At 33.5% G+C, this 24,747-nt stretch overlaps 1 protein-coding gene and 3 non-coding genes across 4 annotated transcripts; all 4 read left to right on the top strand.

Annotated features, from left to right (window-relative positions):
- Positions 1–531: 531 nt before the first annotated feature.
- On the top strand, positions 532–623 carry LOC142176941 (small nucleolar RNA SNORD25). Its single transcript, XR_012705736.1, has one exon. It is a non-coding gene; the product is annotated as a small nucleolar RNA SNORD25 (small nucleolar RNA).
- Positions 624–709: 86 nt separating this feature from the next.
- Positions 710–802, top strand: LOC142176942 (small nucleolar RNA SNORD25). Its single transcript, XR_012705737.1, has one exon. It is a non-coding gene; the product is annotated as a small nucleolar RNA SNORD25 (small nucleolar RNA).
- An 81-nt stretch (positions 803–883) lies between these two features.
- On the top strand, positions 884–1,019 carry LOC142176924 (small nucleolar RNA snoR136). Its single transcript, XR_012705724.1, has one exon. It is a non-coding gene; the product is annotated as a small nucleolar RNA snoR136 (small nucleolar RNA).
- A 19,477-nt stretch (positions 1,020–20,496) lies between these two features.
- On the top strand, positions 20,497–22,987 carry LOC107831585 (large ribosomal subunit protein eL37). The gene is made up of 4 exons (XM_016659370.2): positions 20,497–20,624; positions 20,713–20,848; positions 22,569–22,670; positions 22,780–22,987. Exons 1-4 carry the CDS (start codon positions 20,622–20,624, stop codon positions 22,824–22,826), a joined length of 288 nt encoding a protein of 95 aa, XP_016514856.1. The 5' UTR covers positions 20,497–20,621; the 3' UTR covers positions 22,827–22,987.
- Positions 22,988–24,747: the final 1,760 nt, after the last annotated feature.

The raw sequence follows: 24,747 nt of genomic DNA, 5'->3' as shown, positions 1-24,747 counted from the left end.
TATAACTATTTTTGGTCAATTGCCTAAATGTGTAATTTGCCCAAAACAAATAATGTACTCGTAATAAACTAATAAATGGGCTTAAGATAGATGGATCAAATCTTCTTGCCCATGTCAAAAGCCCACAATTTTCCTCCCCAAAACCCTAACCTTCACTAACCCCTTGTATATAAATACGACCACGAAGCTGCAAAAGTTAATAGATTCTCACTATGAATTCTTCTCCTCTGTCGCCTAGGGTTTCTCCGCCCTCAATTTCCGCCGCCTCCAACCAACGGCATACTCTTCAGGAATGGTGATACTCTTTTATATCTGTTTTTTACTTGTTTTAGCTTCGATTTATAAAGCTTCTTTATCTGGTTGGCAAGTAATTATCCATTTTTGACCAACTCGTTCCCTAGAAGCTATAGTGTGTGTGTTGCTCCTTTTTATATTTCTCCTTCATTAACCCATTTTTTCTCATTTGTGTTTGGAGTTCACTGGGGCAGCTACATTTATTTAAATTTTAAACAAAATTTGTTGATTGGGGTGAACAACAGTGATGAGCCATTATACAGACACAGACCTGTAATGATTTGCGAAAATGATCGCAATTTATGAACATCTAAGGGACTGAGTTTGTTCATCTCTTTCTAATTTTATCTCTTTATTATACCGCCGTTTAATATTAGTTGTTTTTTAAAATATTTTAATGAATGAGAATGTGTGGATTAACGATGATGAGCTATTTATACAGACACAGACCTGTAATGATTTGCGAAAATGATCGCAATTTTATGAACATCTAAGGGACTGAGTTTTTCCACTCAATTCCAATTTTTTCCTCAAATTTTGCTTTATTTGTTCAATTTTAATCCAAATTTTGTGACTTTATTTATACTATATGCTTTGCTTATCTATTTATTTATTGGGTCACACATTGTTGTGTGGTTCTTTTACAAGTGAAGCTAAAAAGAATTGTTCCTCTCGCTATCCTTTGCACCATTTATGGTGTATTTGGACGTTGGGGTACTACATTGTTTATGTTCATTTCTCATAATTATGTTTTGGTCTATTGTCCTTTTAATTTCATAGCGTTAATTAGATAGTGGCCAACATAAATATGGTAAAAATGAAATAAAAAATATGTGATCTAAGTTAAATGTCAAATTTAGCTAGTAACATAAATATTGGATTGTAGTTGTTTTTTGGCTTTGGTGCTTCGTTATCTGGTTGGCAAAATTCAATTGTTTTTGATCGACTCGTTCCCTTGAAGCAACAGTGATCGTGATGCTCTGTATTTATATTTTCTCCATATTTCCTTTTGTATTTGTCGTTGGAGAACAGTGGGGGAGAGTGTGAATATTTCTACAGCACAATAGAGTGAGACTATCCAGTTAGGAGTTAGACTAGGAATGTCATTGGTCGTCTATTGATGCAGGGCTTTACCTTCTAGTTGTACTATACCAGCCATCTATTTCGTATTTCGTATTTCATATTCTGTATTTCATATTTCATATCTCTTATATATTGTTGTTATTGTTATTACGCATTTTTATGGTACTAATATATCATCTTCTATTGCTTTTTTGAGCCGAGGGTCTCCTGGAAACAGCTTCTCTACCCTTCGGGATAGAGTTAAGGGTTTGCGTACATATTACCTCCCCAGACCCCACTTGTGGGATTATACTGGGTCGTTGTTGTTGTTGTATAGTATTATTTTATGGAAGGTCTGGATTTACTTTTCATAGTGTACTCTGATTAGTGTGTGAAGTTGAAATGACATGCATGAGTAGTGAGTAGTTAGTTACAGGTACTCATTTTGATGATCATGCTATGCACAAGCCCAAGTTTCGAGACTCGAAAACATAGTTTGATATCCAATTATGTCATTGATAGACATATATGCTTGTGGAAATAACATTTGATTATGTTGTAACTGACTTATATATGGCAAAAAAAGGTCGAAAGAGGAAGTACTGGATCATTTGGAGAAAATCTATCGAATATTTTAGAGTTGGCTGTTTTCCAGCTGATAATTTTCTGAAATGATCAACAAACCTTATGAATTAATATTATGCATGAATCAAGCTTAGCTACCAATGCCTTGGACAGTAGAAAATGTGGAGTTTTCATCTCCCTTTCACTAATGAAAGTTTCTTGACTAACATATATCAGATGATAACCGTTAATGCTTACATTAAATAGATACATTTCAAACTTCGTTGCATATCTCAAACTCCTGCCTCAATGCCAGCAAAGCATATTTAAGCCTCAGAAACAAGTTTGTCCATGTCTTGCACCATCCAGAAGTCCTTATGTTGTGTGCTAAGATGAACTGACAAAGCATAATTGAGAGGGGAAGGGATGACCAAAGTAAAAGGTGTCATCTTCAATTTCCTATTTTCCGGAGCAACATGAAGGAAACTCATAGTGACAGTTAGAAGATCAATAGAAAAAGATAATCAACCACAGTAATAGGACATCTTCGTCTTGTCACGAAATAAAAGGGCAAAACAAAAAGAGACCTAACAGAAAATAGTTGGTGCTCTAAAAAATCCAATTATGAATTTTGGGGAAGTAATCTAGAGTTACAGACTACAATAGAACCTATCGGTCTATCTACTTTTGAGTTTGTAACCAAATAGAGGCAATTCATGGATGGTTCCTTGCACTGTTGGTCTAAATAAATACGTTGGTTTTGAATTCAATAATGAGCCAAGAAGAATTCATCCTAGGGCCCGAGCTTCATAGCCTATCTTCATCAAGCACATCTAGTCTATATTGGTTTATTGTTTTCTAAAAACCTTACTTGATCACTCATTTTTTTTGTTTTTCAATTACTGGTGCTCATCTTGAGGATTTAAATGAATGATCTGTACATGAAATAAAAAGTTGTCACTTTTTCCGGCCAATTGTTCGTAAATGAGCAACATAAATACTCTAATAGATAGTCAAATATAGTGTTAACATTTGGGAAAGAACACTCTATCAAGCGTATAAAATTTTTCACAACTTCTAAAAGCACTTTTGCATTAAATTTTGACATCTAATAGAAGTATAAAACACAATTGATGCTTTTCCAATATAGCGTGCAACATATACATTGGGACAGTCCTAGATTCTAATGTTTATTGAGTCAGTCACTTGTACCTATAGCAAAGTGTTTGAGAAAACTTAGACTAAATAATTAATGTTCCTTTCAATCTCCACTGCAGCTAGTAGCTCTTGGCCGGAGGCAAAATTTATTTAATGGAGATCATCACAAAAGAGGGACAGCAATGAGGTATCAATCAGAATGCTGGCTCTTAAACAATATGAATTCTGAATTAAAAAATATCAAGTTCCTTGCAGAAAAAATAAAATAATATATGTAATTCTGGCTTTGGAGAATGAACATTTACATCTTTATTAGTTCCTTCTTCATTCCCATTTTGTTAGTATTTTTTTATGATTAAAATGATTACCATTAAATTGGTCTCAAGATGTAGCTAATATTCATTTACACAAACGGAACTAAACAACATTCTTCTCTAAAATCACATGTAAAAGGATTGAGTGAGATTCACTTATATAGGATCTCAATGAAGCAGGTATCACTTTAAAATACAATACTTTTGAACAATCTTATTCTCAAGATTCAAAGCTATTTTCACACAGCTCACACTGCTGGCAAATTAAACTGGATAGGTTTTTGATGTTTGAGTTTTTATCCGGTCACAACACGAAAATGGTGAAGCTTCTTATTTTCTTCTCAGCTTGATATGTTTAGCTATCAGATCAATATCCTAGTCAAACATGCATATTCTTCAGGGAAATGAATTAGGATATCTATGATTATTCACAAACCAGAATTTGTAATTCCTAATTAAGAGAGGATTTACAATAATCTAAAGCAAGCAAAGTTTATTTTTAAATCACTACGAAATTTCAATTAATCATACTCATGTGGAATGAGTATCAGAAAACTTAGCACACCTCAAGTACTGCCTTCTCTTAGGCTGAAAGCAGTTACCAGACCTACGAAAAAGCAGAATTTGAGAATACCAAAGAGATTTAGAATACCTGGGACTGGGAGAGTACCTCTTCAACAATAATTGCGGCCGCTATTACCACTACAAGATTATAGTTTAAACTTTAGAGAGTTATAGACATCTCAAACAAGCAAAAATATGTCAATCCTTATAGGCGTTCAAAAGGATAAACACCTAAATCATGACTACCAGAGAAGCTATTTCAATATCTTGACATATATCTTTATGAATGACTTAAGAATGCCAAGAATATAGAAAATGTACCATAAGCTTTAAAAGATCTACAACGTGCCTACAGTCAACCTGACAAAACTTTTTGGAGAGTAACGGTCAACAATTCTATTGTCCAAAAATTTGACACATTTCAGGTTAAAAGCAAACAAACGTGCACAAATTCATCTCTTGAATAGTAAATCTAAGCAAATTTTGTCACTATACTACATCAGATTATTATTCAAGTACACAAGTTAAATGGAGAACTTGATGTCGAGAACGAGCAAAAATATTACAACACAATGATAATTGTTCTTGTATAATAGTCGCACGAAAATCAAAGAGTTTATTAGATCTCCTAAACAAATTAATAATATGCAGCTGAATAATTGGGTATACAAAGAGTTTTGTTTTAAAAAGAAGTATTTTAGGGATAAAATAGTAAATATTTTGGTCAAACTTAAAGTGCTTATAAGCTAGAATTTGATAAGTTGGGGGAGACCAACTTATAGCTTTTGGTTTATTTTTGGCTTATAACCACATAACTTATAAGTACTTTTAATTTTATCAAACACGTAGATAAGCCAAAAAGTGATTATAAGTCAGTTTGACCAGCTTATAAGCATATATTTTTTTATATACCTTAATCCCCTAATTGTTTGATTTTAGAAACATGTTTTGGAAGTTTGTGTTTTTATTCGTACTATGCTTTGCTTAAATAATATTTTGGATCACACTAGTTGTTTGGCACTGTTTTAAGTGAAGCTAGAAGAAAAGCTCCACCCGCTATCTTTTGCTCCTATTGTGGTGTAATTCGACGTTGGGTCTACATTGTTATGTTCATTTCTCAGCAATAGATTTTTGCCATTTTTTCGCTGAACGGGCTCACTTAAACTTTTTAAACCAATTAATGCAACATTTAGCTTAACATTTAAAATACTTGTTATTGAATTGGAGTATATTTTTGGGAAACTTATACAAATGTCCCAAATAAATTTCAACTTACCAGCCTCTAGCCATTAAGACTTACCAAAATTATCCAACAAAAATTGAAAAATCAAATAATAGGGTTCTTTCTATCAAAGAATCACATGCAAAAATCATCTTCCATATTTTTAAGCGTGATTAACAACATTAGATACAAGACGGAAAGGAAATTTCATGGACGGGGTAGCAAATAAGGTGATGAAATACAAAAATTTATACAATATTCCAAAAATCTAAACAAAAAAGGAACTTTTTCAAAGGGTATAGTTAAAATTCATTGAAAATATAAAAATAAGTCAATATACAAAATTTGAGGAAGATTGGAAGTGATTTGGACTGGTTTTGTATCAAAATTCGTAATTAAATCAAGTTCAAAAAAATCTTCTGCGACACATGTATCAAACATGTATCACGCATGTATCTCAAACACACGTATACATGGATATACATGTGATACACAATTGATACAAATATGATATATATGTGATAAACAAATGATACACATATCATTTTTTTTCTTGTTCAGCTTTTACTTCGAATTTTCAATTCAAACCACCTCAAAACTTCACCAAATCATCCCGAAACTGAGATTCAAGCTTCTTAAGTTGTGCCCAATCTATTCTAATAACACTCACTCAAAATAAAGCAAATATTTGATATTTTTTTGGTACAAATAGCTAATTGGCTAATTTGGCTAATATTAGTAATATTTTATCAATTGGCCAATTTTTGTAATGAGCTACTTATAAATGGACATAGCTGGTAATTTCCTTATATTTTTCTGATACTTAAGCATGACTTGTTCCGAGCAGAAAGGATGCATATGATATCATGGAAATTTTACCTATAGCAAAGCTATACACCCTATTTATTATAAATTAAACATATTTTGAAATATTATAGTGTTGATACCCAAATTTTACCTAAGTATTTTTTACACTCAAAATACTTTCAAAATAACATATATGTGCATACATAAGCATGCCCAAGTGCTTTGGTATTTTTCCCAAATTTCTAAAGACTTTCAAAACCAATTTATTGTCTATTTTAGCAGTGCAAAATCCAATAATTATTTCCAAAATTATAATTTTGGTGAATAATTTATTTATTTCTCATATTTACACCAAAATATAATTAAGGTAATTTTTTGCATATTTTTACAAATTTATTTGATATTTAAAAACTAAATTGCATGTAATTGCAATTATAGCCTATTTTATAATTAACAGCATTTTATTATTATTAAATTATTTCCAGTTTTTTTAAATTAATACTTATACCTTATTAATTAGTTCAATGCTTTTAATCTGTTTTAAAAATACTTTTAATTATTTTATATAAAATAAAAAGGGAGAAATTGGTAATTTAACACATAGCCATTGTCATTTTAATTTTAGCCCAAAATTAAACCCCAATACCACCCAATTAAACGACCCAATTTCATTTTTTACCCGACCCCTTGACCCAATTGCTAAACCCGTCCAGTTTTTCTTTTAAATCCTGGCCGTTGATCATATTTGATCAACGACCATAACCGATCATTTCCTTTTTTTAATCTCTAACCCCTAACCCTAGTTCATTTACCCAAAGACAGCCGCCTCCAAACTCCCTTCGTCTCCCAAAACCTCTATGGCCCTCCAAAACCCTAACCCTATTCCACCGATCTCCATCTTATTTCCACCGGAATCCATGGCAGCCCATACCATAGGTGGCCTGTGCTCACTCTCCCTCACCACTAACTTAAACTATTCAAAGATTGGAGGCCTGACTTCCATGGTCTCCTTTAGATCTGTCTCAGATCTGTAAGATCCATGGCCTCTCCGGCTATTTTTCGGCATGTTCGAAGCAATATGAGTCTCTCCGACTAAAGATCCAACTTTCCTCAAGACCTTTTCATCCTAGGGTCTTCTCTGCCATTTTTAAGACTTCTAAGGTTTTGTACTCGTCTATCTCTCTCAGATCTGTGACGTGTTGGTTCTTTAATAGACGTTTTAGGGCTTTTCCCCAAATTTTTCTTTTCAGAATTTGTTCGAATCCAATTTTACTGTTTCTGTAAAAACTTCTTTAAAGGTTTTCTGACTCTTTTGCTCTCTCCTATGTGTGTTTATGCTCGCCTGTTTATTTCTTATTATGTTCAAGATTGTTCTCTTATTTCCTTACTGGTTTTGCAAGATTCTTTTATGTTCTTTGTTCACGTGCTAACTTAGGTCATTGCTTCTCACTCTTTGCTATGTATGTTTAAGTCCATGCTTTGATTTTGTTTCACTTTACTATGTTTCGTTGATATTCCTACTCAGCATGTTCTTGCCTACCTTGAACGATTTCTCACCTCTGTTTCTATTTGAAACCCTAAAATTTGGGGGTTTCCCTTCGAGTAGATGGCACTAGGGTTTCACTTTGGAACCCTAGGTTTCAGACTTGATGTGAGCCTGGAACTGAATTCGGAATCCTACTTGCCTGTGATTCTGAAATTTTCATTGTTAAGTTTTTCTTTTGTTTGGACTGTATGCTTTATATATGAGGAAAAATTTCCCTTTCAAAGATTTCACCCAGAATTGATTTTGAAATCCCTTTAATCATGTTAGTGATTCATCCCTGATTTCTTTCGATTAAATCCCTTTTACCCTACTAGCTGTTTATTTTGATCCTTTTGCGTGTAAAATCCTAGGCTTATGATGATTTCCTTAAATACTTGGTCTTGTGTATCTCTTATGTGATTCTGTACCAACGTTTGAATTATTCTTTCCTTATTTACCTGAGGTTCTTTATGATTACAATTGGATTAGGGATCCTTTTGACTGATTTTCAAACTGATACCTTATTTTTACTTTATAAAGAACACCACTATTCCATCTTTTCTTAATTACCAACTCTGTACTGGACCTTATTTGTGCACTATATGGTTTCCTTACCTTAATCAAGCCTTAGTAAATTGATTTTTTTCCCTCCTTATTCCATCTTGATTAGCCGTTTGACCTAGACCCCTTAATTAAAGGAGTCTAGTTGTCTTGATTGATACTAATTGATTTGGTTTCTATGTTTGTGCACTCTTTGCCTGCCTTACTTGCTTTCAAAAAAAACTATATAATGACCTAGTCCTCCCTCTTTCTATCATGAATCAATCCTCAGAAATCAGAAACACACAGACACACACACGAAAAAAAACACTTTCTTGCAATATTGTTTTAAATTCGGCTTTGCTTGAGATCTTTTGGAACTGCTATTTACAACTTGGTTCTCTCAAGGCTACTTTTGCTTACTTATTTTCTTTGAAATTGATATGTCCTTTATTTAATCTTCTGCCTCACCCTTATGTGCTTCAGACTGTTGTTTACTCTACTGCCTATGTTCAGTAATTTGTGTTAAATATTTTCCTTCCTTGCTTCTATTTCTGTTATGAATCCTCTACCCCTATCCCCTACTATGTGCTGAGTTAAGTTCTTGGCCTGACAGTATCCTAATTACTGTCCAGGCCTTGGCTTGATCCACAATGGATCCTAACTCTCAATGCTTGACTAGCAGGATGGTCAGGGGTGTGCCAGCATCCCAATTGCTGGGCATGACCACTAGCTTGCCCTGTCTCTCTTTGATTCCCTTTCCCCCTTGTGCACTTATACCTATTCCTAGAATCTTAAGTTATGCCCCTCTCTCTTGAGCCTTGCTTTGGGACCTTGAGTTCCCTCTAAACCTGGACATCTGAGAGCTGGCATTTTCACACTGCACTATAATCTAAATCTGCAATATATTTGGGGTGTAAGCACTGGCCGGAGTTCCTGAAACTCATTGGATCTCTGAAACACCCCAGATAAGAGAATGCTTTGTAAATCTGGATTTCGGAAATGGTTCAATTTCATATTGTTAGACACTAAGTCTGAATTAGGCTGCTCGGATGTAGCTGATGATTTCTGATGTACTTTTAATTTATGTCTTGTTTTTATTGGCCTATAATAATTTATATAAACTCATGGGGATTTAGTGAAAAGGGATGGGGTTATTTTATGCACAAAGGGTAGAGATCATGCCTATAGGATTTAATTTTTGATCTATGCAATCTCACAAGTAGAAACCATGCTTATAGGATCTAACTTTCTGATTTCTGCAACTATGCATATAGATACCATGCCTATAGGGATTTGCATTTCTGCATTTATAATGACATTAGGCAAACCGTTAGGTTTAACGATAAGCCAGCATATAGATATCATGTTTGTAAGGCTGTTAACATTTGAAAGGTATTAAAATCAGTAACTTGTAGAGATCATGCCTATAAGAACTTCAAATCAAAATTGTTTCACTCTATCTAAAACAGTACTTCCCTTTTTTGCTAAAACAAGCGACTTTCTACACGTTTTCTGAACCCTTAAAACTTCTCTTGCAACCAGACCAGTGCATCTTTTTCCTTCTTGATAAATATTCTCAAATCAGTGCACATTTTCTGGAAACTTACTGCTTTCCTGATAATTTGACAAACATTTTTCAAATCAATCTGTATTCACTTCTTTATACTTATCTGATAAACCTTTTGAATTAGTCTGCAATTCAGTTCTTTTGTTAAAACTCGGTAATTCTTTTTCTTAAACAAGTATGTTTTCTCAAACTCGTTTTAAACCATTTTCTTTGTATTAAGTCTGCAATCTTTTTTGAAACTTATCTTATTCTGCAACTCTTTTACAATCAGTAGTTCTGTCCTGCATTTAAGGTAAAGTTGACTAGTTAAAGTGATACAGTCTTTGACAACTGCATTCGAGTGAGCCAAATGCGGACTTCCTGTCTAAAAGTATGCGTTGAATTAGTCCGATTATCGCTTTAATTTTAAAGACCAAACCAGTACATGCGGGACATGCTAAGCTCTATAACTTATCTGATTTAAGGAGGTTTACTTGAGCCTTACTTGCTTATCTGCCTCCACTTTTACTTGTATTATGTGTTTTGATTGACGCCTTAGTATTTTATCCTTTGAAACTCTCAAAAGGCCCTAAATCCCTTTCCCTTTAGGATTAGTAGTCCTAAATGCCTCCGGGACCGATAGGATTGGGACGGGTACTAGCATGCAATAAGTAACGAGACTTTTCGCGCTTTAATACCTTAACGGTGTGGGAAGGGTAGAATATGGATATGATGACCGGTGCGACCCCTCTTCTGAGGAGTGATTGTTGGATATTGCATTGATTTGATCCATATTAATTATAAATCTAGGACTCCCCCCTCCCTTTATTTGCTTTCATTTTTTCTCGTAAAATTATTCAAATCTCTTCTTCTTTTTAAATTTCTGCCCTCTCTACTTGCCTTCGAAAGTTTTCAACCTGATTGCAATGTTATATGTGAATCCTTATTTGAGCCTTGATTGTTTACTTATAAAGTCACAATTGTAACATGGTCGGGAACCACACTAGTGGATCTTGAGGGGTGCCTAACACCTTCCCCTCGAGATAATTTCTATCCCTTACCCGAACTCTGGTTTTCCAACTCAAACTCTTCTAAAAAAGTGTCCTAATGCACTATAATCATTAGGTGGCGACTCTTCAAATTCCGAAACCCAATTCTCGAAAGGGAATAGAGTTGTCCTTCCCAATGTCATATACCCGATTTTCGACCCCATGGTTAGAGAAAAAGGGGGCGTTGACATATAGCAAAGTATGTATTTATGGTATATACTACCATTGGGGCGAAATAAGGCATGAAATATACTATTTATGTTTTTCTCTTTCTTAGACAGCTGAACGTACTTATTTTAAGGTGATTAATGTTACTGTATTCATGAATACATGACGCGAATACATGTGAATATATGCGTGTACAACTGGACTGCATTGATTTTTAGGCACTTTTTGCTTTGGTATTCATGAATACAACAGTGTGAATATAGAGAATACACTATCGTAACAACTGAATAGTTGCTATAGGAAGTAATTATGTAAATGGTAGTTATAGGAAGTTAATAGCTACTAAACAATAGTGGTTTCTGAAAATTCCTCTAATATAATCCATGCTTCTGATTTGGTTAAGGCCTACTCTATGAAAAATATATCACAAGGGTGTCTCATCAAGGTGGATATTTATAAGGCATATGATACAACTCATAGACTTCTGCGAAATTCATTAAAACCGGCCTCAACCGCATCTGCGGTCACCTCATCGCATCTGCGACTCCACAGATGCGGTCCATATACCGCATCTGCGGCTCTTGGATCTACTCCTCCAAACTGCATCTGCGCCTTCCCTTCCGCACGTGCGACACCGCACCTGCGGTCCCCAAACCGCAGGTGCAAAAACACCAGAACCAGCAAAATCTGAAGCTGCAATCAACATCAAACTTCTCCATTAACCACCCGAAATCATCTTGAGGCCCCGGGACCTTAACCAAAAGTACAAACATAACCCAATACCTTATTCAAACTTGCTCCAATCGTCAAAACACCTCAAACAATATAAAAACTACTAAATCACATCGGATTCAAGCCTAAGTTTCTAAAATCTTCCGAAATACGCTTTTGATCAAAAACCCAACCAAACCACGTCCAAATGACCTAAAATTTTACACGCACATCACAAATGACATAACGAATATACAAAAACTCTCGAAATTTCATTCCAACCCTCAGATCAAAATCTCACCTACCAACCGAAAATTGCCAAAATACTAACTTCGCCAATTCAAGCCTAATTCTACAGCGAACCTCCAAAACCAATTCTGATCACACTTCTAAGTCATAAATCACCCAACGATATAACCAAATCATAAAAATTCCGTTTCGAGCTCATATACAAATAAGTCAACTCTTGGTCAAACCTTTCAAATTCAAAGCTTTCATTTGAGATTGTCCTTTCAAATTCATTTCGATTTTCCTGAAAATCAAAACCAATAATTTAAATAAGTCATAATTCATCACACATGGCTAGTCATGCCCAAGAACCGGCGAGCAAAGTGCAAAAGCTCAAAACGACCGGTCAGGTCGTTACAAGAACAATACTTCAGCTACTATACTTAAGTTCAGCAATTATAAAACAAATACTTCAATATACTTGGTTCAGCACACTTGCTACTTCAAGCCCGTCTACTAGAATGCTGAAGTTTTGCGTGATTGCCTTTGCTACTTCAGCCCCGCATGCTGAAGTTATGCGAAAAGCGGGTACGCTTGCAATTATTTTGCAAAGCGGGCATAAGTTAAAACATGACATAAAAAGCGGGTATAGATGCAAATCCCCCAATTATTAGAAGCTGCCAAATAAGTAAAAAAATTAAAAATTTTAAAAAAACTATAAGAAAAATGCCTATTTTCATAATTATAACAACATGGGCTGCCAAGTGATATACACTTTATTGTGTGACATTTTTCGATGTCTAATTAGATGGTACAAGACATTTTGCCCTATGGAAAGTGTGATCCTATGAATATTTTTGAGGAAGTTTAAAAAAACACTACAATTTCATAGCTAATTATAATTTGCAGCTATTGTTTCAATATTTACCATTCATAGTAAATCTTCCCTTGCCAGATGTTTGTATTCGCTGTATTCGTTCACCAACAAATACAGCTCGTGTTAACTATATTCATTCGCGCAACTAATACAACCTATATCATCTATATTTGTTTGCATGACGAATACAACACGATGAAATACAAAATATACGGGTGTATACAAGGATACAAATAACAAAAATATATGGGTATATACATGGTTACATAACCACAAAAATACAGTCAAACATACATGGTGCAAAAAAGAATCATCTCATACCTGGAAAAAAGATACATACATGGTGCAAAATCAAGGCGAAATATAAGGATTTTCTGAAAATTCTTCTCTTGGAATGCAGAAATACAAGTGAATTTGCTATAAATTTTAAACATAGCTACAAATAGTAATTTTCTGAAAGTTAAGCTACAAATGATAAATACAGTATATCAGTTAGCTATACCATATAATTTTCCTAATATTTTTCCATCCCATAAAAAGGATTCAAGACTTCTTCACTCCCTCCCCCCCAAGTTTGTAGCTACAAAATTGAGAGATTACAACTAATATTTACAATCAAGATGTATTCTCTATTGACTTGATTATTTGGAAGTTGTACAACACAATATAACATTACAACAATAGCTATAGTGTCAATTCCATAATAGTTTGTCGTAAATCGTAGTATAGAAAGAAAAAAAAGTACTTTGAATGACTCAGTAGGATTTTCAGCAATAATTTTTCTCCCAATTTTTTATGATTTGATAACATTAGTCCAAGGTTTGTTACCTATATTCTCTTAATTCTATGCTCTTGGGAAATGGTACTTGATGTTCAATATGTGATGTTTCAAGTATATAGCGATATAGGTAAAGAATGAAGGAACAATAAGGTTGGATATGACTACTTATGGTAACTCTATGGTTGCTCAAAGCTATAACTTCCTTTGCAATGGGCCTAAAATGCATGTTTTTTCCTCGTTGACACCATACTTGAGCACATTGAAAAGGAGAGACTAACTAGGGAAAAAGTTACACATTTGGCCATTCGGTTAAAAATATTTATATTTTCTAGCTAATATACATATATTGTATATTAATTATATACAAGGAGATACGTTTTTGCCATTCAGTCCTTTTTAGTTTCCATTTTAGCTTAAACACCCCTAATTTAAATTCAGTTTCTGCAAAGTAGTCCCCTCTCCAGCTTCCTAGAAACTTCTCAGACAGTTACAAATAGATTCCATCACTAAGACTACCCAAACTAACCCCCATGCCCCTGTTATTTACCTTAAACCCCAACTGAGATATGGGTCAAATTAACCCACGACTGAATTTACCCCAAGAACCCAAACCAATTTGGACGGGCTGCTTTTTGCCAAATGGACCAAAGACAAACCAAAGCCCAAACGAACACTTATCTATTTGAAAAGAAAATCTGCAAGCCATGATAACACGAAATGATTTCAAAGCAAATCTACTAACTTATTGATCAATTAACGATGACTAGGCAAGGATTTAACTCAGTTGAAGTAACTTAATTTTAAAATAACTTGGACGGCTAAACAGAAAACAAGATCGAAGAGTTATCCATGCTATTAACACAATGGACTAAAGAAATCAAAAAACAAACTTTCACGAAGAAGAGAAGGACAATGACAGGAAGACCAATCTAAACTCGAGAGATTAGTTGAGTTTCATCCAGACTAGTATAAGAAGATTAAGCTAAGAAAAAGGGAGGAAGAAGAGAATAAGACAATCAAAAAGGAAAAGAAGACAAGAGAAGAAAAGAGCTTACCAATTTAGACTCGAAATCCATCGGAGACAAAAGCCCTAACAAACCTAAGGTCGATCGTTTGAATCCGAACTTCAAAACTCGAAGAACGGTGCCTTTTAACCATGCATATACCAGGATTGACGAAAAAGTGGTTTTGAACTTTTGGGGTTGACCTCAGATTCGAGATTCGCGGAGCTCCGGGCTGATTCGAAAGAGAGTAGTTGTGGATTTGGTATGAGGGGATCCTGGGGCTTGTGGGGTGTTAGTTTGGGGTTGAACGGAGGCGCCGCCGCCACCGGACGATGGTAGAAAAGAGGGCAGCTCTGTTAGGGTTAGGCTTGGGTTCTCTAATAGGGGTGTTGGAACGATGAAATGAAGGAGGTAGGGGCGTTAGGACATATATATATCAAGGGCTCAGTTCCCAGCCATCTGATCATATGGGATCAACGGTTGAGATTGGACTCCAGAAAACGACGTCGTATGGTACTGGGGGGTTTGGACTGGGTGAGGCATGGATTTGGGTCGGGTACTAGGGCGACTCGTTTGGGCTGGGGGCAATTAAATGGGTTTTAGCCCAGATTTTCCTTTTCATTATTTCCTTCTTTTTTCCAATTCATTTTTTAAAAAAAAAAAATCTTTTTCTTCTTTTCAAAATTAAAATTAAAACCTAAATTAAATCCTAAACCAAATTATCCTATCACATTAAATTAATTAACCCTAATAATTGCTACTAAAAATAATTAAAAAACCAAATTAAAGGAAAAATTACCAAAATTCAAAATTAAAATTAAAAGTGCAAAATAAACTATTTTTTGTGATTTTTTCCTATTTTTATAAAATAATTTGTCAATTAATCCTAAAAATATAAAATTAAATCCTAGATGCAAATGCAACATATTTTTTATAATTTTCATTAATTAAATAAAATAAAAATGCACAGACAAATGCAAACAATTACCATAAAATGCCACGAAAATCCCCAAAATTGCAAACACTGAAAGAAATTATTTTGTTTTGAATTTATGAGAGTAATTAATATAGGGCAAAAATCATGTGCTCACAGTATTAATATTAATGGTGCCCAGGCTCCAGCTTTGACCTCACCGCAAATCATGAAATCGAAATCAAAACCCAGTCAGTCTAACCTATTGTGCTCGATCTCGTACGTTTTAGATCTAAACTTAAACTCAAACACCAGTGACCCTCCACTAAATCCGGCGACTCTTTCTTCCCATTTTATTTATTGCCTTTGGGGCTTTTGATATTATGAAAATCTAGATCTAAAAGATGATTTGTTTGCTATTTGAATTCCGACCACCATGAAATTTTCGGTGAAGTTTTCCGGCTAAACCATTTTGGGCCGAAAAATCATCTCTTTCTCCAATGAACCTGTGTTTGTGCTTGTGGGTCAGGTGTATAATTCGGTGGCTAGCCGTTATAATTGATTTTGGATTATAAAATGCATTTTGCAATTTGTGGCTAGCGGATGGTCATAAATGAAGTTTGCTCTTTTAGGCTAGAATCTCACTTTATACCCATTAATTTCAAACTATTTACCCTTTAATGTCCAGGCCCAAACTATTTACTACACCTACCCATGCGGCTCAAACTATTTACCCGCTAATTCCAGCGATGCTTTATGCGACCAAGAACTGAGGCATTGATTTGCCCTATCCTCTCATCCGTTCGCACTGGAAATTGAAATAACTTCAAGCGTTCATAGTTTTAGCATTGCAAACAAGTTTTCAACACTAAAATACAAGGCACAATTCAAAAACTAGATCATAGGAAGAATAGATCAATTTTTGAAACTCCATATGAATGAGTTAAAAATGTTAGATCTAAATTTTTTTATAGTGTTTTACTGTTGAAATTCGTTAGTTATTGTTCTTTGATGTGTAGATTGTATCTTTGATGCTGGTTTTTGGAGATTTATTGTACAAAAAATTAAATCCATCATTGAAGGACCTTGAAGCTTGAAACTCAAAACTTGGTTTGTTTGAGTTTTTAATTATTTTGATCCAATCCTGTATGGGTTTGTTTGGAAAGTTGATTGGAGGTTGTAGCTAAAGTTTTAGTCAATTTGGTGGAAATTTTGTAGTAGATTTTAGAAATTTGGGTTGAAATATAGTTGAACCAAAGAAGAAGACGAATTTGTATTGTATACCCAAATAGTATACAAATATATCATTTTAGTATACAATTCATTCCAACTATATACCCTATTAGTATAGATATATATTATATTGGTATCATATGCTAGTTGAATCATTTTTTTATTGTATTAGCTGTATTCAATTGGTACAATATTTGATTTTCTTTTAATAATAGTAATATAGTACAATATCTTGAAATACCTTATTATAATAATATGTGGTACACTCTTTTTTTATTTTTTTCTTTATGCATGTGTGTTATGTAATAGTAGTAGTCATATCGTTGCCGGGAATTAACTAGTAAAACTGTATACTATGTTGGTATAGTTATATACCATATTGGTATCATATGGTAGTTGAACATTATTTTGGTCGTTTTAGATGCATTTTAAGTGAATCCTATTATGAAATTATCTATATGAACATGAGTTGCAATGCTGGAATTTTTGTGTGCCGGTGGAAATAAATTATGTGTATAATAGTTTTTATAGTTATAGGCAATTGTTGGAACGACCGCATACAACTATATACCCTCTTAGTATACGAAATGAGCAAGTTGTTTTGTGAATACTTAGCTTGCAATACGAGCATGTAATTTTCTCATACTTTTATTGCGTCCTTTAATGTTTTAGTATAGTAGTATAGTCCCAGATAGTTGTAGCAATATTCTAGAGAAATCATATGCTACGTTGGTATACATATATACCATATTGGTATCACATGGTACTAGAAGTATTTTTTGCTACTTATACTTTTGTTGCATTTTTCAATATTTTATTGTCATTTTTATTCTAACTACTATATATGGAGATTTGATTGTCGTAGATTATGTTTTTTTGCTCTATAACTGGTTGTATTACTGCTAATGGTAGAGTGTGTACTGATATTTGTAGGGAATGAGATCAAGGTTTGCATGACAATCACGTGTTGATTCTTAGAATCTGATTATATAATTTATGCTGCTCAGCAGCAATCAATGTGATATTCAGTGAATTAGATCAAGTGACAACTGATATTATTTCAGTTTAATAATTAAATTTTAAAAATGAGAAAAAAAACAAAAGGTATATTATACTAGTTATATTAAAAAAAGTGAACAAATATTTACTATATCAATTATTTTTCCTTATTGTATAAAAAAGAATAATAAAAAATAGTAAAAAGGGTAAATGAAATTAGATTATGAAGAGAAAAAGAATTAAAAAAAAGAAGTTAAATGAAATTAGAAAAGGAAAAAAGAAAAAAAATAAGAAGAAAACGAGAAACAAGAAAAGGAGAAAAGAAAAAAAAAAGAAAAAAAGAAGAAGAAAAGAAGCATAGAAATAGAAAAGAATTGGAGAATAAAGAAAACATTTCCCACAAAAACTATTATGGGTAGGAAATGTAATTAGTTTACGGGGGAAAAAATAAATGGGTAGACAAGGGTAAATAATTTTATTTTTGTGGGTATCTATGTCAAAAGGGAAATTTTCGTTCCTATACCATATAAGAAACTATATTACCAAATATGTTCATAATTTGCATATTACCCTTCATGCTAATAGTATTTCTACATAATATATACAATGCATTAAATAATGAATCATTATAGTTGTAGGATTCCTTATCTAAGCGCGCTAAAAAAGGGGAATTAAATATTTTCCAGATCTTCCAACGCATATCACGCACAGTAATCAATATCGTCGACTTCTTTACAAAATTTTCGTACTTTGTTTTTTGCGCTAAACTCTGTTTCAATATTTTCTCTGATTTTACAAATCAAAATCGACAAAATCTTCTACAATTCTGCTGCAACAAAAGCAATTATGGCGAAAATACAAAGCAAAGGAAAAGAAAGCAGCAATTCCACCATTGACAACCATTAAAAAACTTTGAATTCAAATTTGAGTTTTCAAAAATGATTATTTGTTTGGATTGGGTGTTGTTGAAAATAATTGGGAATATTGTTTGGAGTTTATATCTCAATTTTGAAGAGTTTTGGTGAAGATTAGACTTGGCTTTGACGAATTTCAAATTGAAACTCGAAAAAAAATATTGCAGAAATTGTAGAAAAATTGTAGACAGTTGTTTATTTATTTTTCTTTTATTCATTTATCTATTGTATGAAAGTTGAACAACATTGTATAAAAGTTATATTTAAGTGGGTGATTTAGTATTGTTTTGGACAAAAATATGTATAAAAAATGTGAAACATATATTTCAGGGGAAGCATTTCGAGTCCAAATATGTACATAGTTTGTAGATATTTTGTAGATAAATTGTAGATTATTTGTATTTTGATTTTAGAGGCTTTATTTTCTGTTTTCACAAATAAAAAAATGACTAAAACTTCTACAAATCTTTTGAAAAAACACAATTATATCAAAAATCCCAATTATGCTACAATTGAATGAGAATTGGGATATTAAAATTCAATATACCCAGTTTATAGATATTTTGTAGATAGATTGTAGATTATTTGTATTCTGATTGTAGATGCTTTATTTTATGTTTTCACAAATAAAAAAATGACTAAAACTTCTACAAATCTTTTGAAAAAACGCAATTATGTCAAAAATCCCAATTATGCTACAATTGAATGGGAATTGGGATATTAAAATTCAATGTATCCAGTTTGTAGATATTTTGTAGATAAATTGTATTTGTATTCTGATTGTAGATGCTTTGTTTTCTGTTTTCACAAATTAAAAACGACTAAAACTTCTACAAATCTACTACAAAAAACGCAATTATGTTGAAAATCCCAATTATGCTACAATTGAATGAGAATTGGGATATTAAGATTCAATGTACCCACTTTGTAGATATTTTATCGATAAATTGTAGATTATTTGTATTCTGATTGTAGATACTTCATTTTCTGTTTTCATAAATAAAAAGCAATTAAATTTTTTGCAAATCTTCTGCAAAAACGCAATTATGTCGAAAATCCCGATTATGTTACAATTCTGTGATTTTCATATATGCTCTTGTTACTCATTACGAAACTACTATGCTAAATATGGAATCCAAAAAAATATTTCTGCAATTTTTCTTCAAGAAAAATAAATAAACAATAGTCTACAATTTTTCTTCAATTTATCCACAATTGTTCTACAATTTCTGCAATATACGTCTTCTTCTTCTTCTTTTTCAAATTTCAATCTGAAATTCAGCCAAAACGAAGTCTAATCTTCATCAAAACCCTTCAAAATTGAGATATAAACTCAAAACTATATTCCCAATTATTTACAACAACACCAAATCCAAACAAATAATGATTTTTGAAAACCCAAATTTGAATTCAAAGCTTCAAAGCTTTTTAATGGTTGTCAATGATGGAATTGCTGCTCTATTTTCCTTTCCTCTTATATTACTGAAGGAACCCGAAATCATAACCATCAAAAGTTATTGTTGTGTATGAAACTTTGAAGATTTCACTAGTTGTAGAAGAAAAAACCTTGATTTTGGACGTTAATGGTAGAAAGTTTCAATTGTTTTTCTGGATTTAGCAGAGAGTTTCAATTGTTTTTCTGGTTTTTCTGATTTCTGGGTGTTTACGTGGGTAAGGGTGTGGGGGTGGGAGAGAGAAACGTGGAGAGGGGGGGATTTGGAGGAATATACGGTATCATAAATGTAAGAGTGATATAAGGTACAATTAATGTACAGTTAAAAAACCTTATGGTATAGAATTGATAATTATGTATACTAAATGTAATTATATCAAACCTTAAACATTAAGGGTAATATAGTTTCCTATATGACATAAGAATGTAAAAATTCGGTATCAAAACCCCTTCTAATTAGGGCCCAGTAACATATTTTACGGCCCAACAACAAGGGACAGAGCCCACACTTCTCACAACGACCCAATTTAAATTTAAACCCAACAAAGACGCCCATCAGGAAAAACCCTATTTCCCCTTTAAGCCACTGAATATAAATTCCATAAGCGTTACTTAAGTTCAACTTTTTTTCCAGCTGAAAAGAAGCGTCCGCCGCCGTATATTATTAGGGTTCTTCCGCCTCCGCCGCAGAAATGGTACTACGAGTTTTTCATTTGAAGTATACTGTGCGTGTATGTAATTATGCACTAACTGTGTGTGTATATTGTTGAATAATAATAATAGGGAAAAGGAACGGGGAGTTTTGGGAAGAGGAGGAACAAGACACACACACTATGTGTGAGGTGTGGGCGTCGCAGTTTCCACATCCAGAAGAGCCGCTGCTCCGCTTGTGCTTACCCTGCTGCTCGCCTCAGAAAATGTATGTAAATTTATATTTGCTGGTCCATTTCGGCGCTGGTTGTTTTTATTTTGTTTGATTATTATGGTATTTAGATTATGTAGTTATTTATTTGGAGATTTTGATTAAGGAGTTAATTTTGCAGATATTTTGATTAAGTAGCTGATTTAATTTATATTTGGATTAAGGAGATGATTTCATTTATATTTGGACTAAGGAGCTATTTCTGTAAGGAGATGATGTAACTTATATTTGGACTAAGTTGCTATTGTTATGGATATATGGATTAAAGAGCTATTTTTATAGATATTTGGATAAAGGAGCTAAATTCATTTCTATTTGGATTAAGGAGCTATTGTTATAGATATTTGGATTATGGAGATATTGTTTGGACATTTGGGTTCTGGAGCTATTTTTACTAAAGGACTTAAATATGTAATGCATTTCTGTTAGTAATTTTATAAGAATATGGTAGTGCTCATTTAATATGTTACCATCTCAAAAAAAAAAAAAAAAGCAGCGCTCATTTGTTTACTAGTTCAGAATTATTATGAATATTTCAATTAAGGAGCTATATCTATGGAGTTAAGGAGGTAGTCTTGTGGGTCTTTTGGGTTTAGGAGCTGATTTAATTTGTAGTTAGACTAAGGAGCTATGGTTATGGTTATTTGGATTATGGAGATATTGTTATGTACATATGGAGCTATTTCTGTCGAATTGAATTGATGTATTTCTCTTAATAAACTGTAAGAACTTTAGTGGTAGCGCTCATTTGTATACTGATTGAATTATTGTTAGAATAATTACGAGTATGTTTGACTTGTCTTAATGGAGAGTTAGGTTACGGAGCTATTTTTTTGGAAATTTGGATTAAGGAGCCATTTTTATGGATTATTTTAATTAAGTGGCTGATTTAATTTATATTTGGAAAAAGGAGTTATTCTTATGTATATTTGGATTACTGAGATATTGTTGTGGATATTTGGATAATGGAGCTATTTTATTAACGGACTTAAATTGATGCATTATTTGTTAATAGTTTGTACAAATCGTATTGTTGGCTTGATCCAAGGTGAAGTTTGCAAAGTTCAGTTGCTTTCTATATAGGAAAACAGAATCTTGTCAAAAGAATGTAAGATAGAGAAGTAATTATCTGAACTAGTTAAATTGTAGCAGGGAAATGTTAGTTGGTCTTTATTGTATGAAATTATTGGAGCTGTTAGTGGTAAAGCTAAGATAAAAGGAGTGGGCTTCCTTGAGCTAGACCGGATCTCTTAATGATGCACTTTGGTTAATGGCTTGGCTTAGACGGAGGCAACTCCATGAAATGGCTATGACATTCTGAAACTGTCTTGCCGACCTCTTTGTAAATGAGTGAATTTCCTAACACAACCTCAAATGGTCTAGCCAAAACCCGACAAATATCTGGATTGATTGTCTCCTACTTATACCTAAGCAATTGAAAGTAAGTAACAGGTTGTTAGTCATAGCATAGTAGGGAAAGGTATCTAACTATTGCTATGTATGGCATGTGTAGTCAGGGGCTTGGCTAGGTGCTGGTTGCTGGTGAATTACTGATATATTGAAGATTTCCCATGCTTAATCTTTTAGTATTTTGACCTACATGCAAATTACTTAATGTTCCTGTTATCCTTTGTAGCTATTGCGGCCATAAGTTTTAGGTCTTCAGCTGTATGATGTCTCTTGATTTAGTGTTTACTGATTTCTACTGTCTGTGCAGATAACTGGAGCGTCAAGGCACTTAGAAGAAAGACCACTGGAACTGGTCGCATGAGGTATCTCCGCAATGTGCCCCGCAGGTTCAAGACTAACTTCAGAGAAGGTAATTCATTTCGGTACTGCATTATCTTTACTAGAAACTTATGGTGCTTACATACTTGAGTGTATCTTGTGTTATTGATCTCTTTCCTTTTTTCCTATGCGTCCTTCAGGTACCGAGGCAACTCCAAGGAAGAAGGGTGCTGCTGTAGCCTCTTAAGTCTCTGAACTCTATTTCAATCTGAATATTTTCCTTAGTATTGGGATATTTGTTTTGAGTATTAACACACATTTGTTAGTACGGAGCTATTTCTATTCGAGATATAGTTGTAATACTGATTCTCTTTTGTTTTATATATTGAGATAGTTATTTTGTGTTTATACCCTCATCTTTTACATACACTGAGTTGAAGTTATGACCAAACCTCTAGACATTGTTAAAGAGATAAATTCAATAGCTTTGTGGTATGGCTATAGTTGTGGGGATAAGTCTAAAATCTTATGTAGTGATTTCAAAAGGAAAGAAATATTTCAGTTTAGAAATATGAAATTTTAAAATGTAACTGATCAAATTCACTGTTTACTTATTTTAGCCGGTATGCATAGATTATATGCTAATAATACACTGTTATCAACACATGATACGTGAATAATACATATATTATATATCCGGCAGTTATTTTTAGTTTAAGTGATTATGTGAGCGGCTATTTGGGTTAATTTTTAATATAATTATACAAAAGTGAAGTTACGATAATTTTTATGTTTGCTTAGTAAAAATAGTACAGTGTAGCCAGTTTTCGGACTGGTCATTCAAAAATAGCCAACGTTTACGAAGTCAATGAAAAATAGCCATTATTTTGCTGCAACAGAGACCGGTCCAGCATAATATACTGGAGTTCGGTGCACCTGTGTATGAACTCCAGCATATTATGCTGGACCGGTATACTTTGCTGACTCCAGTATAATATACTGGAGACTGGAGCACCGGTGCTCCAAACTCCAGTATATTATACTGGACAATTATACTTGCTGGAACTCCAGTATATTATGCTGGAGTTCTAGTGTACTTATGCTGGAACTCCATCATATTATGCTGGAGTTCCAGCATACTTATCCTGAAACTCCAGTATAATATGCTGGAGTTCAAGCATACTTATGCTGGAACTCCAGTATAATATACTGACGTATTTTTCGGGATTTAAAAAATATTTTCGCTCAAATTTATCTTTACATGAAACGTGGCTTTGCTTATCGAATATTGGGTTTTGCACTCCCTACTTATGGACAACTCAAATCAGCTTATGATTTTACTATCAAATCCAATTTTGTATATAATATTTGGAGTAACCATGATATCTAAATCAACTGATTATTTTCATTCTTTAACAAATTCAACTACTGAAGTAAAATGGAAACGGGGCTCCCCTCTATTATAGCATCCCTCCAGTTTTGACCAGTGCACCTTTCATTTTATTACACCTGTTCAAATTCAGATCTAAAAGTCCAGGTTTAATTAAACTAACCAATCCCTTAAACCATGATTAAAACTCAGTAATTTTCCAGCGAGATTCTCTCCTTATTGGAAGCAAAAATTAGGCAAATAATTTGCTGCACCAGTTGGGTTCTTACCATATTAAACTCATATTCATCATTATTCAGTTATCAGATCAAATCAACAACTTGCAGCAGGTTTTTCAAATATATATAATTAATCAAAGGTCCAATTGATCACCACGCGTCTATTGTAAATATGCAGTTAGACTTAACTTGAACTCCAGGTGAGTGAATCGCTCCGGCGAGGTCACTCTGACGCAAAGGGCCCCGAGAAGCGCGTGCAATACCATCGTAACTGATCTTTTTGTAAGGCCGCTTCACGCAAGACATTGCCTAGGATACACGACAGGTGCACAATCTACTTTGCACGTTCCATCCTTCATCCCATCGCCTATCGGCTTGGCAGGCCTATTTTCCATACTGCAATCGCAATAAATAGAGATTAGACCATTAAAGACCCTCACTCATTTGTGGAAAAAGCAAGAAATGGTTGGCTAATCAAATTCAAAGCGCCTAGTTTCTTTTGAATGGGTCACCAATAGAACCGTTTTTTCTTCAGAATCTAACATTATATATACAGCAAC

This window comes from Nicotiana tabacum, chromosome 22 (assembly GCF_000715075.1).
Source record: "Nicotiana tabacum cultivar K326 chromosome 22, ASM71507v2, whole genome shotgun sequence".
Classification (NCBI taxonomy): Eukaryota; Viridiplantae; Streptophyta; class Magnoliopsida; order Solanales; family Solanaceae; genus Nicotiana; species Nicotiana tabacum.
The sequence above is the reverse complement of the archived record's forward strand: the minus strand, read 5'-3'. Positions and strand labels throughout refer to the sequence as shown.

Coding starts and splice junctions, on each gene's coding strand:
- LOC107831585 (XM_016659370.2), top strand. Junction 20,849..22,568: donor TGCTGCTCGCCTCAGAAAAT/GTATGTAAATTT, acceptor CTGTCTGTGCAG/ATAACTGGAGCGTCAAGGCA. Junction 22,671..22,779: donor CAAGACTAACTTCAGAGAAG/GTAATTCATTTC, acceptor TGCGTCCTTCAG/GTACCGAGGCAACTCCAAGG.